Source organism: Lampris incognitus, chromosome 1 (assembly GCF_029633865.1).
Source record: "Lampris incognitus isolate fLamInc1 chromosome 1, fLamInc1.hap2, whole genome shotgun sequence".
NCBI lineage: Eukaryota > Metazoa > Chordata > Actinopteri > Lampriformes > Lampridae > Lampris > Lampris incognitus.
Genome location: NC_079211.1, coordinates 126,186,927 through 126,204,898, shown reverse-complemented (window position 1 = coordinate 126,204,898; position 17,972 = coordinate 126,186,927). Strand labels below are relative to the sequence as shown.

General features: G+C 42.9%; 1 protein-coding gene and 1 non-coding gene across 2 annotated transcripts in view; one reads left to right on the top strand and one right to left on the bottom strand.

The window, feature by feature from the left end:
* Positions 1 to 16,105, top strand: part of LOC130117078 (junction-mediating and -regulatory protein-like) — a 31,145-nt gene extending 15,040 nt beyond the window's left edge. Inside the window, exons 3-10 of the mRNA XM_056285230.1 lie at positions 7,417 to 7,567; positions 8,248 to 8,417; positions 8,777 to 8,942; positions 10,249 to 10,418; positions 10,845 to 10,928; positions 11,064 to 11,153; positions 11,311 to 11,851; positions 12,438 to 16,105. Of these exons, the coding sequence (XP_056141205.1) occupies positions 7,417 to 7,567; positions 8,248 to 8,417; positions 8,777 to 8,942; positions 10,249 to 10,418; positions 10,845 to 10,928; positions 11,064 to 11,153; positions 11,311 to 11,851; positions 12,438 to 12,745 (1,680 nt within the window). The 3' untranslated portion in view covers positions 12,746 to 16,105. The remainder of the gene's footprint in view (positions 1 to 7,416; positions 7,568 to 8,247; positions 8,418 to 8,776; positions 8,943 to 10,248; positions 10,419 to 10,844; positions 10,929 to 11,063; positions 11,154 to 11,310; positions 11,852 to 12,437) is intronic.
* Positions 13,441 to 13,512, bottom strand: trnaq-cug (transfer RNA glutamine (anticodon CUG)). The gene has a single exon. It is a non-coding gene; the product is annotated as a tRNA-Gln (tRNA).
* Positions 16,106 to 17,972: the final 1,867 nt, after the last annotated feature.

Genomic DNA, 17,972 nt, shown 5'->3' with positions numbered 1-17,972 from the left:
CACCAAAATTACAATTTAATCTGTCTAACAGTGATGAATGGTGTCAAAGGCTGCACTGAGGTCCAGTAGTAGAAGCACAGAAGTGGAATCAGAGTCCATAGCTAGTAGAAGATCGTTCACCACCCTGGTCAGAGCGGTTTCAGTGGAGTGACAGAGCCTGAAAGCCGATTGAAAAGGTTCATATAAATGGTTTTCTTTTATATGGGTCGAAAGTTGTTTATATACAACTCTCTCTAGTACTTTAGAAAAGAATGGAAGCATAGAGACTGGTCGATAGTTATTAAGAGACACTGGATTGAGGTATATTTTTTTTAAATATAGGTTTAACCGCAGCTGTCTTAAAACTGCTGGGAACAGTGCCAATAGTAAGTGATAAATTAACAATGTCTAGCATTGTAGGTCCCAGGAAAGGCCAGAGGTCTTTAAAAAGTTTTGCTTGTAAGGGGTCAAGTAGGCAAGTAAGTTGGTTTAGAAGCTGATGCGAGCTTAGTCAAAGTATCAAGAGAGATAGTCTCAAAAGCTGTAATAACAGGGACTATCAGTGACTCATTGTATAGATATGAATTTGGTAAGAAAGGGTCTTAGTCAAATAGTTACACACACGCACACACACACACACGTCTTTATACACACACACACACACACACACACACACACATATATATATATATATATATATATATATATATATATACATTAGCAGCTGATGAGTGCACGACGCACGAAACAGGCCTGTACTGCTATGTATTAAAAGTTTTTTTTCTTGCATCTGTATTGATATATATATATATATATACACACACACATACACGCACACACACACACACACACACACGTATACATATGTATACATGATACAGATATAGTATTGTATATGTCTTATATATGTGTGCATACAGTATATCCCTCTGTCTTGTTTAGTTCTGATAATGACTGTCACTCTTTTCTGTCAAATTTAATGTTCACTGAGATTTAAAAGCATGTGAGTCAGTACTGATCATTAAACCCCATGGGAATCTCTGTTAATCATCACGCTGTCTCAAACTTCCCCAATGTGAGGAGACCAGAGGAAAATGTAGATAACAAGGGTGAAAAATAGGATGCAAAGCAAAGCAAAGCATGGTATTGAATTGAGATGGTTGGGAAAGTTTAAGTCAAAGGTGAAAAGATATGGTTTGCGAAAATCTGCTGAAAAAGCAACTTCCGCCAGTTTGAGATGGAGTTACACCGTATGCCACTTGCTGGTAAATATGCTTTCTTGTGTTCACCTAGATAAGCAATATGGGTTCATTTTTTGGCTCTGTCCTGTAAGATAGTTTTCACTGTTATCCGAACTGACATTACTGTATGGATGGACTATCATGATTAAAATAGGAATTAGATGAGTAATAGGTTGTACCGCTAGTATCTGTAAACAGTATTTATGTAGATTGCATTGTATTTTAAACCAGTGTTTGTTTAAAACCACCCACTCATGTCATTTCCCTCTATATCAATCCTATACATTTATGTTCTGATAGTCCAATGTGATTTTTTCCCCAATTGTATCCGGCCAATTACCCTACTCTTCCGAGCTGCCCCGGTCGCTTCTCCACCCCCTCTGCCGATCTGGGGAGAGCTTCAGACTACCACATGCCTCCTCCGATACATGTGGAGTTGCCAGCCACTTCTTTTCACCTGACAGTGAGGAGTTTCGCCAGGGGGACATAGTGCGTGGGAGGATCATGCTATTCCCCCCAGTTACCCCTCCCCCCCGAAGAGGCGCCCCGACCGACCAGAGGAGGCACAAGTGCAGTGAGCAGGACACACACCCACAGCTGGCTTCCCACTCGCAGACACAGCCAGTTGTGTCTGTAGAGACACATGACCAAGCCAGCGGTAACGCAGGGATTCAAACTGGCAGCCCCCACGTTGGTAGGGAATGGAATAGACCGCTATGCTACCCGGATGCCCCAGTCCAATGGGATTTTATCGCAAGTTTAATTCCATGGGAATATTGTACAGTAGAGTACCACAGCCATACAATATATAATTCCCCTGTTACTCTTCAGCTTGTTTGTTGATGATCCCCCAAATGGTTTTGGCAATTTTGGGGGGAGGGGGCAGCTGTGAGCCCAAGCCACTTCTCTCCCTGATTTCTTAGTCTATATAGCAGCGTGATACCACCTGATGAAAACCACAGTAGTCTTGTGAGTCTTATATATTTTTTATTTTTGGTAACTTAGGTTGGTGGTTGTAAATTGATGGATCCAGCTGTTAATACTTAGTTATTATAGCTGTACAGCCTATGTCAATAATTACTGTACACATAATCACAAATAATAGTCTCGGTGGTTGCTGCATGTTGGACTGAATGTATGCTTGTGAAGTAAGGCAGCATTTATTATTTGACTGAGCTGAGTCCACGGATTCTCTTCTGTCCCAGTGAGGCTCAGTAAAATGTTTCTTAGTTTATAAGTCCTCCGTCTGAATCTAATCTAAACTGAAAGAGTTTTGGGACTCATGAACACTTTCATGGCTTTATTTTAGATTACAAAATTTTCATCGCTCCACTCTTTGCCAAATTCTCCTCTGTGGTAATATTCATACATTGCAGCAATCATACTGTTACTGGTTGGACTGCAAATTTCCATGAGTTATTATAATAGGTTTGGCCACATGTTGGCTGTTGCAAACCTGCGTAGAGGCCATTGTCTCAGTATAACTGCTGTTCTGATACAGACATGTTGTGTTTTACTAATTTTTTTTGTATTGTTCATATGGGTGTTAAGCACTTTAAGGTAAAATTTCATTGTTTATTCACTGATAAATAGCGTTCATGATCACTGGTAGTCATGTTATTCCTCTCCATAGCAGTACTGTTCTCCTGCCATTCTCACATATCACGGGGGTGTCATATTAATTTGCGCTCATGATGAGAATCTGTGCATCACCGCAAATGCAAGTTTCTCTGGAGTGCTGTGTGAGCATAGGTATGTCTCATTGTCTTGATATTATGTTAGGGAACAGTGGTTGAAGGGAATATTTGTGTGTGTGTGTGTGTGTGTGTGTGTGTGTGTGTGTGTGTGTGTGTGTGTGTGTGTGTGTGTGTGTATGTATGTGTATGTGTGTGTGTGCGCGCTGTGCATCTGCAGTGTCACATCCACTGCACTTTCAAGCCACTTTGGTCGACTAATATTCACAAATGGAGAGAAGGGAGGGAGGGGTGTGTGAGCAGGGCAGTTTTATGCATTGTGCATTGTTGTTTCCTCCTATGTGATCAAAGCTTCAGATAAGAATGTGAAATGAATGACCACTGGCACCCTCCCACCAGGGATTGCAGTGTGAAATGATGCAGATATAGCTCAGTGTGGTGCAGTGTCAGCTGATTTGAGGTGAGGTTATTTGGGGTGAGCATCTGTCCTTCGCCACCTGTCCTGTCTCTTCCCTTGCTGCTTAGGTTGCAGTGCCATGCCCTCTTTCAGCCTGCTGCATGCTTCTCCTTTTGCCCTTTCTTTCATTCAGTATGTTTTTCCATCCCCGTGTTTTGTTATAAGTGGATTTGTTTAAGAGATGGGTTGATGGAGACCTATCCATAGTTGATAAGACGCAAAGGCGTATTAGTTTAAAGGTTAGGTAAGGTAAAGATGAGGTAAGTATGTAAGTAACTTTATCTATAAAGCACCTTTCGAGAGCAGAGACGTCACAAAGTGCTTCACAGAGGAAATAAAGCCTAAACATACATATAGATATAAAACACAAAAACAGAAATGAATAGAAAATAGAAAAATTACTTAATTCAATTCAGTTCAATTCAATTCAATTTATTGTCATTAAAAACAATGTGCAGGCACATGTTAAAAATGAAATGAGGGCTGTGGCTTCACCAAACAGTGCAAGACAGACACAGACAAACACAGCAAACACAATATAAGATATACACACATGAAGACCAAAAGCTAAAAATAAGTTAAAAGAGAGCTGGAGTACAAAATATTTAAAAATATCTACAGACATTCAGTGGGTAGCCAGGTTCAGGTGCGCAACAGCTTGTGGAAAGAAGCTGTTTTTGAGCCTGGTAGTGCAGGCTCTGAGGCTGCTGTAGCGCCTCCCAGAGCGCAGGGGGCAGAACAGTCCATGGTTGGGGTGGGTGGGATCTCTGCTGATGCTCAGACCCCTTCAAAGGCGGTGTTTGTGATAAATGTCTTTTTTGGCTGGCAGCTGGGTACCGGTGATATGCTGGGCCACCTTGACGATCCGCTGCAGGGCTTTCTTGTCTACTGAGGTGCAGTTGCCGTACCACACTGAGATGCAGATGGTCAGGATGCTCTCTATGGTGCAGTGGTAGAAGTTGGTGAGAATTTTGGGGGGTAGACGGGCGCTCCTCAGCCTCCTCAGGAAATGCAGGCGTTGTTGGGCCTTTTCACAAGGGCCTGGGTGTTTAATGTCCCCGAAAGGTCCTCGCTGATGTGGGCTCCAAGGAATTTAAAGCTGGAAACATGCTCCACTTCCACCCCATTGATGTGAATGGGGAAGTGGCTGCAGCTTCTAGACCTCCTGAAGTCCACAATCAGCTCCTTTGTCTTCTGCACATTAAGGACAAGATTGTTGGTAGTACATCATGATGTGAGGTGCTCAATCTCGTCTCTGTAGGCCATCTCGTCATTGTTGGTGATACGGCCAATGACTGTGGTGTCATCTGCAAACTTAACTATAACATTTGAAGGGTGAGTTGGCAGGCAGTCGTGGGTAAAGAGGGAGAAAAGGAGGGGGCTCAGAACAGCCTTGAGGGGCACCTGTGCTGAGGGTCAGGGTGGAGGAGGAGTGGTCACCTAACCTAACAGACTGAGATCTGTTGGTCAGGAAGTCCAGGATCCAGTTACAGAAGGAGGGGTTGAGGCCAAGGCAGAGGAGTTTGGTGGTTAGTTTGGCGGGGATGATAGTGTTGAAGGCAGAGCTGTAATCTATAAACAGCATCCGGATGTATGTGTTGTTAAGTTCAAGGTGGCTCAGAGCAACGTGCAGGGCAATGGCATCCTCAGTAGACCTTTTGGGACGGTAGGCGAACTGATGTAGGTCGAATGTGGGGGGGATCATGTTTTTGATGTGAGCCAGAACCAGTCTTTCAAAGCACTTCATGGCAATGGGGGTGAGTGCTATGGGTCGGTTGTCATTCAGACATGTGGATGTTGGTTTCTTGGAGACAGGAATGATAGAGGCAAGTCTAAACAAATGGGTCTTGAGCTGCTTTTTAAAGGTGTCCACAGTTGCCACAGATCTGAAGTCCAAAGAGAGAAAGCTCCAGAGTTTAGGAGACACGCCCTCAAAAGCTCAATCTCCTTTACTTTTAAGCCTGAATCGAGGAGCAACCAGCAAACCCTGATCAGAGGACCTTAGAGACCTGACACAGGGCTGCAGCAGATCTAATGTAGGCAGGAGCCTGACCATGCAGAGCTCTATTGGTGATCACTAGAACTTTGAATTGGATTCTGAATTTGATGGGGAGCCAGTGACAAGCAATCGGAATCAGTGTCACATGAGACCTTTTGGAGGACCTGGTCAAGAGCTTGGCAGCAGCATTTTGGACCTTTTTGTAAACGATCCAGGGCTGTTTTGCTCTGAGGTAGGTGAAAAGGGAGTTACAGTAGTCAAGACGGGATGATATAAAAGCAGGAACATTTCCATCTCTGCTTGAGACACAATGGGCCTGAGCTTTGTAATGTTTCTGAGCTGGAAAATAACAAAAGCAAATCAGACACTTTACATGTTGGTCCAGAATCAGAGCCTGATCCATAATGACACCAATATTTCTTATAGAGGATTTAACTGATGAAGCAAGAGACGCAAGACCATCCCTTTCTGAGGGATAAGACTAGGAGGGGCAGAAATAAGGATTTCTGTTTTGTCTCCATTTAGCTGTAAGAAATGATCTGCCATACAGTTTTTGTAGCATTTAGGCAGCTATTTAAAGCTGACAATTTAGCTATGTTTTGAGGTATAAACGAGACATATAATTGAATATCATCTGCGTAGCAGTGATAGGAGATACCTTTAAAGTGCCTTATTATCTGTCTAAGGGGAAGCATATACAAGACAAACAGAATAGGCCAAGGACTGAATCTTGAGACACACCACAATATAGAATTTCAGATGAGGGGGTGAAATTGCCAACAGAAACTCCTGTCGGAGAGGTAGGAGGAGAACTACTGCAGGGCTGACCCAGAGGTGGTTACTTATTACCATGTTCCATAATGAACATCCATTTTTTACAAAAGACTCAACTAAGCATTTGATAAAAGATGGTGCAACCATGCTGTGAGTATTCCGTGTATGTAGATAGTTGTTAAGCTTCATTTATTGTTGGAGTGTAAGAACTGTATAGAAGTATTTAGTAACATCAAAGTTAATATGTATTAGCAGCTTAATTGGTAAATATTAATCTGTTTTTAAGTGCTTAAAATATTCCACCACACAGAACGCAATATCTCTATTCAATCAATCAATCAATCAGTCAGACAGTTCAATCAGTTTCCCCTCAGGGATGAATAAAGTATTTCTGATTCTGATTCTATTCAAAACAGTCTTTATTTGCATTATCCTTTTTTCACACAGTTGGGATATTATAACCAAAACATTCTCAAAAAGTTTTTCCGATTTTACATCGTTTGACATCCTTTGTGTCATACCTACATTGTGATAAGCCCACCTAATCTTTAAACATGCTGTTGTGAATTGGTTTTATACTGTTTATGTTATCTTTGACAATAAAGTACTGTATTGTGAGAAAGCTAGAGAAATGACACTCTTGCAAAAGAAATACACTAATGCAAAGTTACAGCCTTTGCTGCAAACCTGGCAATACAAAACAGTGAATAAAGGTGTGAAAAATAAAAAGTCACTAAAAAGTTAGCAGTACTTTTTGCCTAGTTTTGGTAAATACCCGTGTGTGGTGTGTGTGGTTGAATATGCAGGTGTGTCTGTGCACACACACACCCAAACAGTGTGTGTGAGGCTATTTTATAAAGTAACTCATCAATGCCTGCTCATACAGCTACTGAGCTCCCTCTACAGGCCTGCTGTTTGTGGTGAAAGGAGCAGTTTCATGCAGTCTCCTGGTCTGTTTTTTCAGATGAACATTTATCTAACATGGTCCATTTTGGCAAGTAATTATCAACTAGAGTTTCTTCCAGGCTTTGTGCACAAACCATGCCTTACCCCCACAACATATGTAAAAGAGACACTGGTGCTGAAGGAGGTTTTGAATGTACATGCAGAGTGTTAATCTTTAAGTCTTTAATGAAGTAATATTCTGATGTCCCATGAAATGTGTATTTGTCATAATCTATCACTGAGGTGAAAACACAATAGGTGAAACACCTATTGTGTTTGGTCTCACTATCGAAAGAGAGTCAAGACATGTCCATTCTCTTTCAACAGATCTCCATGGAAAATGATTACTTAGGCCCCAGGCGGATTGAGGCCCTGAAAAAGGAGGACTCTGATTGGCAGAAGAAGGCTCAGGAGGCGGTCCTCAACATCCAGGAGTTCACTGTAAAATACTTTGAAATCACTGCCAGAGCTCAGAGAGGTATAGTATTATCACTGTTAACATTATGTAATTGAATCACACGAATGGTTCACCAACACACATGCATGCACGCATACTGGCAACGGTAGCCTGGTATTGACCTCTGTGAGGTTTCAAAGATCTGGGTTGATGTGATTAGGTATTGATGAGAGAGTGTATCCTGCCATGGTTAAACAAAGATCGGAGGAAAGGACAATCTATTGATCATACAGCGCTCTGCCAACAGTATGTCTCTCTGCAGGGTTACTCCATAATGCACCTCCGTTTGTCCCAGTATTTCTCAATCACTTAGTGGTATTATTTCAGTTTATCTGACACATATTAAATAAAAAATAATGTAATTTATCGACTCACAACCTCATTATGGAATGGTTGTAGTGTTAAAATGCTGCCAATAGGGGTCTCCCTACACGCCATAAAGAAAATCTTCCGCATGTCCTCCCAAGACCTCACTCACTAAACCCAAATTTAACCCCCGTGTTGTGCTGGTGAGAGAATGCCAGCATATTCAGCTCACACTCCTCTATTTCAGACTGATAAAGTCATCTGATCATTGACTTGCTGTCCCATGAGAAGTTGCCCACTGCTTCTGCCACCTGCTGCATATAACCCACTCTTCTGTGTGTGTGTGTGTGTGTGTGTGTGTGTGTGTGTGTGTGTGTGTGTGTGTGTGTGTGTAGGGGTCTATGAGCGTATGAAGACAGACCAACGTAAGTTTGGCAAGGCTGCATGGACCGCTGCGGTGGAACGCATGGAAAGACTTCGCTATTCAGTCGCTAAGGAAACGTTACAGCTCCAAAGAGCCAGGGAGATCTGCCTGGAACAGAAGAAACATGCACTCAGGGAGGAGGTAGTAACACACACGCAACACACAGTAACACTTAAGTGGGGGTTGTCCAGTACAGGCCAAGGAAAGAGCGGATGTAGTCATTATGCAGTAGACTAATAGCCTCAGGGCTTACATATATGCACACGTACACACACATATGCATGCACCCATCTAACCACATTCATACTGTCACATACACATACATATACAAACACATAGCCACACATAATTAAGATATAGAGCAAAAAACTACATAAGTCCATAGATTATTTTGTTTCGCTCACTCATTGTTTCACTCACTCACGCCGGAGCTCATCCCTCACAAGCCACTTCTTGTGTAGCAATTCCCAGCTTGACTTGCCTCTTGACTTGTCCCTCAGATGCAGGGCCTATGTCGTGGTGAGGATGCAATCGTTCGCTTAGATCACCTAGAGGCACAGTATTATGAGCTCCAACTCCAATTGTACGACATCCAGGCTGAGATACTACAGTGTGAGGAGCTGCTTCTCACTGCTCAGTTAGAGAGCATACGCAGACAGATGACAGGTATGTGTGTGTGTGTGTGTGTGTGTGTGTGTGTGTCTGTGTGTCTGTGTGTGTCTGTGTGTGTGTGTGTGTGTGTGTGTGTGTGTGTGTGTGTGTGTGTGTGTGTGTGCAATACCAAGAATATTCTCTTATGATGTTTTTATTACAGAAAGGGCCAATGTTAAGCTGGTCGAGCTTAACTTGGCAATTTATATTGACTTGCATTACAGAATATCTAAACGTGAAGAGATATCTAATTAAAGGTGCGGTTGGTAACTTTTTATGTGCTTTATTTGGTAAAAATGCCATAATACCCTTTCAGCTATCAGTAATATAAGTGGTCTGAGAATAAATCGGGATCTCAGTGTTATCCCCTCCCTCTGTATTCAGGAATCTGAAAATGCTACCGCTCCTGTAATCTTTGACCAATCAGGGCCTCTGTCTGGCCTCTCCGCCCTGATAGGTTGAGGGGCTGTCCCTACTTCTTGTCAATCATATTGCTGTCTGAGTTTCCTGAGTGTTCACAAGACATCCATAACAATGGCGGACAATGACGCTCAGGCAGCATTGGAATCAACTCCTAGTAAATTTCCAATTCCTCGGTTGCCAACAACTGCATAGTCAAGCACAAAAAAAAACTAAAAATACTGAAGATATTTGTACTTCTTTTTTTTTACCAAAAAAAATACCGTTCTTTTTTTTTCACCGAAAAAAAAAATACTGTTCATGTGAGTTCATGAACGAGGCTGAGTTTTGTTTGGGGGAAGGGCTACCTGAGGAAGGGAGGGGCTGGAGAAGGAGCAGGAGGGGAGGAGGTGTTGGTGTTTGTGTTCAAAATCTCTCGAAATCGCTCTCTCTTGTTCTTTTCTCCAGAGTTACCAACTGCAGCTTTAATGGCACTCTGCAATGGCCAAGCCCATATTATCTTAACAAGTCTATCTGCTCATGTCTAATTGGTTATAACATATCTGTCCCTAAAGGTTAGGACTCAGAAACGTGTGTGTGTGTAGATGTGTCTGGAATTTAGGCTAATCTTTCAGTCCTGGAAAACACGACCCAGAAACAGGTGTGTGTGTCGATGTGTCCGGGATTTAGGCTAATCTTTCAGTCCTGGAAAACAGTCATATTGCATCATTTGGTTGCATTCCTGGAATTAGCAGAGCTGCTTTCAAGGATGACTGATGACAATACAGTATTCATATTACCCTATGTATATTGAGTGTAGTCTCTGTCAGACACCTTTGTCACCTAACCATCTGTTTGACTGTGTGTGTGTGTGTGTGTGTGCGTTGTGTGCATGTGTGTGTGTGCATGCGTGTGTTTCCAGAGCGTCAGGACGAGGTCGTCTACTATGACACCTATGAGAGTCCAGATGCTATTGGTGAGGACGATGCTGCAGAGAGGGAGGAGCTGAGGAGACTTAAGGTCAGCGCCCGGCAGCTAGAGGCCAGGAGGGGTCGCATCACAGCCAAACGCTCCTACCTGAGAAACAAGCGGGTTTGTAGCAATATCATAATCTTTTAAAGCACTGTGTTTGACTACTTGTATGTGAATTACATTTTATGAAAAGTACCTGTCACACATATAAAATGCAGAGCGTTTACTCTTCGTTCTCTATCTAAAATACAGAACAAATTGTACAATGCACAAAAATGGCAAATTAAAATACCGTGTTAACTTTTAACATTCTTCTTTCACAACATAAACAATATCAAATGCAGAAAACCATTGAAAATACCGACTGACACATTGTTGACAATGATATGATTAAAAAGCTATTGCAAGAAGTACTATACCACTTTACATTCAAATACAGTACTCTCTGAAGCCCTACATGTCCATGTTAGAGTTGTCTGCGTGTAGGTACTACATATGAGACTGTTTTTAACAATGTGTTGATGTGTTTTATCTCTTCCCCTACAGGAAATCTGTGTGTCCAACCACACTGGGAAGCAGCAAAAACACCACGCTGGCCAGAGGGACTTTGCATCCCAACATGCTTTGCAGGTACAACTTGTTTACATGATTTTTTTTTTGTATTCTGTGAGAAATGTCTTCACAATACATTTACAGTATAATCAGTTCCTCTGCTCCCTATCTTTTCTTATCTCCTATCTTTTCTCATATGTTCCCCTTCTGCAGTGCAAAGAAGAGGAAGTTGAGGAGAGGAAAAATAGCAGAGTTAGTCAAGAGAGGCAGAGAACTCTTGACAGACTACGCACTTTCAAACAGGTTTGTACACTCCTGTTGACTGTTAATATTTCAACATGATTTTTGTGAATGACGAGCTATCTCATTGTTCTTTCTTACTGTCTTTCCTTGCAACCTGCCTCTATTTACCTCTTGTCTGACTCGCCCCTGGTCTCTCTCTCTCCTTCTCCCTTTCTAGCGGTACCCGGGTCAAGTCATTCTGAAGTCCACCCGTCTGCGTGTTGCCCACACCAGAAGGAGAGAGCGAGGGAGGAGCGGGGATACCGGAGGCGGGAGGGAGAGAGAGGAGCATGTGGAGCAGCCGCAGTGTTTGAGCACCAGTGTCCAGACTGACCCCAGCCCTGGCCCCAGCCCTGGCCCCACGCTCACCACCCAGCCAAGCGCAGCCCTCACAGCCTCACTGCCTCCTCTGGCTGTACCTGGCCCTCCTGATTCCCCCTGCTCTCCCTGCTCCCTGCCCTCACTGCTAACATCCCCCATCTCCCCACCTCCCCCACCTCCGCCTCCACCTCCCCCTCCACCCAAGGAAGAGCTGTCGCCCTCTGAGAGCCCAGGCTACCAGGGCCAGAGGAAGAAAGCTGAAGGCAAAGGTGAGCCAGAGGAGCCCTCTCTCTCCCCACTCAGCCCCTTCATCCCTCGCTTCTTCGACAGCAGCCAACTGGTGAGCGCCAGGAAGAAGTTGAGGAAGACCCCAGAGTTGGATGCCCACAGCAGGAGAGGTACACGAAATAGATGCCTTCAATCTGTTTTAGATCAAACAGTAGTAGTGGCTAAACAGAGTCTATAGTCTCCCAGGAGGCGATGGCAGATTTCCCACGCATCCTTCAAAAACCTGGAAATATATAGGCTGGTTTTCCATTCATAAAAACACATGTAAAATGGTAACATTGATCACATGGCCTGGAAATGTAGTTGAGGTTATAGTTAAATGTAAAATTAGGTTATAAAATTGCATTTGTACCTGCTAAGATCGCACCCTTTTTGAACACATTTTTGGCTCAGATCACTTACTTTTGGCCACAGAGATTGCATATTATTGCATGAAGTTTGGAGGGTGTGTTCAGTGACCAGCTAAAAGTTACACAGTGCATTTAGAGACTGTCAAGGCTTCAATTGATATTTAATACTGAATAATATGACCTTCCGTGAGCAACTGCTGTCATGTATATCCATGCAAAAGTCATGGAAAATGATCTTGAAAAGTCCTGAAAAAAATGATCCTCGGAAAAGAGAGGGAGCCCTGCAACAGCCAGCTGAAGTAGTGTTTCTACTAACTGCATCCATCTCCCTCTCCCTTCTACTCAGTGAGCTCCCCCATGGATGAGGTGTTGGCCTCTCTGAAGAGAGGCAGCTTCCACCTGAAGAAGGTTGACCAGCGCTCCCTGCCTCCTGTCAAGAGTGAAGATGATCCCAACAGCATCCTGGTCCAGATCCGCCAGGGAGTCAAGCTGAGGCGTGTACCTCTTAAAGAGAGAAAGGACCATGGGGAGCTGCCAGCATCCACTGACCCACTAACCAGGAGTATCCATGAGGCACTGCGCCGCATCAAAGAGGCCTCACCGGAGTCTGACTCAGATGACGATGGCCTGACCTGCCCAGACTGGGAGAGCTAGGGTTACAGGCTTAACAACAAATTACATGCACACAGATGCTTGCACCCTATAGCACTGCACACACTGTACTGCACTGCACCGTACGGTACAGTGCTGCATTGTACTGTACACACACACACAAACACATACACAAACACTTTTATTTACAAAATTGCACAGCCAATGTTATATGTATCCAATGATTTTGCCAGGGCCTGAATCTTACTGTACTTTCATCAAAAGAGCACCAAATATTCCAAAGGTCTATGGTCACCCTGTTCAGTTGTTTTTCCCCACTACTTTAACCATGAAACCATGATGAAGGATGATTTTATGTTTATTATTAACTGTAGGTAGCTTTGATTTTTATGTCTATAGTCACACTGTATTGATGCCATGATTATTGATGAATTTTACTGTACTGTTCAAGAACTCTGCACAAGGCAATCTGTGGCCACATCAACAGTCACAGAGAAAGCACACATTTCACACCAACATACAGCACTGATTTGTGAAACAGAATGCCTCATGCAAAAAGCCGTCATTCTGTGAAGCATGTTGTCTTTTCCACTGATTCCCAAAACAGTCTGAAAAACTGTATCCATGTCAACAATGTTGTATTTTATTAATATTGTCATGAAAGCTCTGTTTGCTGTCTTGCTTGGGGCATACATTAATGGGTTTCAAATCTGAACAGTGCCAAACAAATAAGTAGAAGGTCCCACCGAGATTTGAACTCGGATCGCTGGATTCAGAGTCCAGAGTGCTAACCATTACACCATGGAACCACATGGTCAGTGTGGAAAGATGTATGGCAATCAGTTGCAGTTGTCACCTCTATTTATAGTCAACTGGAATACTCTGAGCCATGATGTGTCACTCAGTCGCTTTTCTCCTGTTGCACGTGTGGAGGTGTGGCCTTGTGGCCTTGTGAGAGAATGTTGTGACCGCTTCTTTTCAATCTGACGCTGGACAAAAACAGCAAATCCGTTAGCCTACATGTTACCACATTCCTGCCCCTCCCCCTGCTTGCTATGTCCTAAACCGCCACCCCACCCCAATCCTCTCTCTCTCTCGATGAGGGAATATGTATTGGCCCATCTGCCTGATAGCAGCATATGGCTGGGCTGGTGGGGGATATGGAGGGTCACAGTGAGTTCATCATTTGACATCCTATCATATCTGCCCGGATTTCATGCTGAGCTGAAGCTGATGAACCACAGTAGTTGGTATAGGGGTCTTCTAAGGTAACCTCTATGAGTGTAGGCAGACTGGGTTGGTGATTCCCAAAGTTAGTGTGTGGGCAGCAGAGTCACGCTAAGCGCTTTGAAGCTGGTCCCGCTTTTTTGAATGGTGGTTAGGCATGGGGGTGGCTCGATTCATCCCTTCCCGTAGAAACCTACTGTGGGCCGTAGAGTGGGAGGTCCAGAATGATGCAGTTTCTCTTGCCTCTTTATTCCCTTTCTCTTCTTTGTTTGGGTGCCTCTTTTACATCATTTCTGTTTCATTCCACGCAGTGGGCAGAGGCACGCATGAGGTTTGGTGCTCACAGTGCTGGGAGCAAAGGCACCCTCCTGCACACATGCTCACCTCGCACATGCACTCGCTCATGTTCATGTCAGAGTGAATCCACAGTTTCTGCTTAAAAGTTTTTTTTCCAACATAGCTTTAGAATTTTACAATATGAAATGCTTACAGTTTGAAATCAGATTAACTGTACATTTTTTTGGTTGTTTGTTTTATCTCTGTTGAGGCATTGTATTTTTCAAGCTTGATGAGCGTAAGGGCACTGAAGAACGTTAAGAAATAGACCTAACGAAGCAGGATGGCATTGTTTTCCACACAAATATATACGTGTATATGTACTCGTGGTAACAAGATACGTGGATCTATATAATGAGCTCTGAGTTGGGAACAGCCATAGCATGTGCTGTATTAAACACCTTTGAGGCAAGAACATGTGCCATTTTTATTTATGTAAAGCATGCATTCAGGGTTTATTATAAGAGGGTGGCTATTTACTGATTTATCATGAAGCAGACACTAAAGTTGAAGGAATGTCATGAAAGTTTGTGTCAAACTTTTCAGCTTGAACATAGTTTAATTAGTAAAGAGAGACTTCATCATCACTGTCATGGCAGACCTAATCTGAGGCACATGTCCTGAACTAGAACCCAACATATAGAGTCTCATCCGCTGTCACCGTCAGCACAGACTTCTTCCAATCACCATGTAGCACAGGGCAGGAAGCCATGGCTGACCAGACTCTCAATTCAACCACGCCAAAACCTTAACTGACTTATGCTTAACATCCAAGGGAAAGGTTTCCCCACAAAAATCTTAGTGCTAAGGTTCTCTTTGTCCCCACTGCATGAATTGCAAAGGTACGCTCTGTGACAAGACAATTTTGGGAAACTTGACTCGGAACAACGGGAGAGCAGCACAGTATTGAGTGTTTTTAACTCGGTCTATGAAATTACCTGTACACAGCCTTTTTCTAAGCTATATCTGTATCTTTTGCATTGCATCGTCTCATTTTTATCCTATTTTTCCAAAGTATTTCCAGCCAAAATGTTTTGTGATGTAACAGTTTTCTGAACATTTCCTATTTTAGTCCCGTCAGCTTCATACAGGCTGACTGTTTGACCTTCGGTTCGAATAAATCATTCAGTCACTAGAAAAGTGCAATAACACACATTGAGAAATTGAAAAAAAGAAGAAGCTGAAACCACTTAACGGATGATTATTTCAGTTTGATTGCCTAAATTTATGGACCTTTTGAAAATTGCAATTTGTTTTTACACAGTAGTGTATAGACATACTATTCCAAGAAAACCTTTTGCCTTTACTCCTGCCATTTTCATTTATTGATATCTTTTGTTTGAATTTACAACTTTCCCCCCCGCAATTTAATAAAATTCTGAGAAACAAATGTGGAGATTGTCTGTGTCACTGAAAAATACTGAAATAATAGAAAGAAAAAACAAACGAAAAAAAATTGCACGCACTGAATTCTGCAGTCACTGTATTTCCATATAAAACATAGCATTTCTCAGTTCACAGAGGTGTATTCTTAGCCTCGTGGGGCTGTCTTTGTTTTTTAGGTCAACAAAGAAATTCAGTTTGGCTGAAGCACCAACAGATGTGTGTCCTGATCAACTTCACCCACATTTGGTTAATCCTCTCACCTGCAAACACACAAGTCTCAACAATCTAGCGTAAATATCAGAAGCCTGAGGTACCTCTTAAATATCATGAGTTCAAAATTACTTTAGTCAAAAATATTGCCAGTCTTCTCATACCTCTAAATACAATAGTAATACCTACATTAAATACCATAGGTTACAAAACAGGAGAATGAAAAGCTTCTTATCCACTACTGTACAAAGGCATTCATTAATAATAGCATTAACGTTAAGGTTTTCCATCATTCTGCTATACTTTAATTATACCAGAGAGTTGAATTTTGCCTAGACATTGTGTTATAATGGCCTCATTTTAGTGAATTACCTTGAGTGTTTCACTAGTGAAAAACATTGTACATACATGTATTATCAGGTATGTGTCGGGACTTGGAAATCTCGCGATAAATAATATACTCACGAAGATCCATGTCAGTACATTAAAGTAAGCCAGTGTAAAGAAGAGCATTACTAAATTGTTTATCCATCTAGTCATTTCACTTGTGTAGAAAGTTGTACGGTTCTGTAACTACATCCTTAATACATTTCGTGTACAAAAGACTAGAAACTGAGGACAGTTCTAGAGTCACCCGTTGAGAGTGAAAATCGAGTCTACAGGCTGACTTTGAGTGTGTAGATTGTTATTTAGAGGACACCCGAAGCCCTTCGTAATGCACTACTTTGACCAAACGGGGCTGCCATGCGCAGGCTCACAGTAGATCCCTTCCTGTTGGACTGGGGATCAGCTGAGTTGTATGTTACTTATCTGTGAGTCCGCTGAGTAGAGTACCTGATAGTTAGTGTGTATGGTGTCACCCTGAACCTGTCTGGTAATTGTTCACTGTTGCTGTGCGTGTGTATAGGCAGGGTTGTTTTTTTTTCATGTCACTGCACAAATACATAAATATTATATACAAATATGTTTTCACTTGTATGTGCTATGAAGGCACACATTTGTTGTTGGGAGTTCAAACATAGACCGCACCGAGTTTGGCAGGAAGACAGGTCAGTTCTCCATGATGGTGGAAACGGTTTTTTGAAAACAGGAATTCTTGAGTCTCGTCTCATCGCCTGCTGGGCACGGTTCCTCAATTCCAATTTGTCTGGTGGCATAAACGATTCCTCTGGAAGATTTCGTACTCATCGATAATATATCATTTTTAAATAGATTGCGAATATACAGAACTCGTCGACCTCCCGCCCGAGAAGTAATCAGTTTATTGTAAACAGAACTTCATCTGCCAGCAGCCGTGGGCATCTAGGTTGTGGCGACGTCACTCCATGCCAATAGGTGTCAGTGATTGGTTGTTTGAGAGACACCCCTTAAATTCTCCGCTTTCAATGGCACCCTGCTGGCAACCCAAGCACAGACAAAGCACTGTTCCATTCAGCAGTGAGTCACTTTGGATGAGAGCATATGCTAACTAGAAGACTTTACTTATGGGGGATATGGCAGCTTTGGCGCAGTTCTGTGTCTTAATAGCAACTATTTCCATATGACTTACATCATGCCCTTCGGTGGGGGGGGCAGTTAAGAGAGGAAGGGGAGGGGCTTGTGACTGTGTAAATCCACCAGCAATGGCACCGAGACAATTCTCGTGTTAAGACTTTGAGTCTTTGTGTGTGTCTGTGTGTGTGTGTGTGTGTGTGTGTGTGTGTGTGCATGTGTGTGTGAGAGAGAGTTTTTGTGTGTCGCCGTGCAAAGTCTGCAAGTGAAATCACAAGTCAACCCCCAGCAAACATCTCTAGGACTGGAAAGATAGACTGGGCCACAGTTACCCCCTGTACCAGCCATTCAAAAGGATAGATGGCTAGATGAGGTAATCCCTGCATTGCATTGAACTATCAGATCATCCCAGCTCTATAGGAGAGCCAGGACAGGGGTGGAGCAAGATGCCTCCATCAGCACACTGTATAGGTCAGTTTGCCCTCTTTACTCCTGTTTAGCAATTGGGATAGTGCACCGTGTCTCAATGTATGTGTTGAATCAGTAGATTGGGCAGCAACTGGGGTGAAGGTTGGAGGTGGTGGTGGGTAAGGGGGTAGGGGATTTAGGAGGAGGGTGG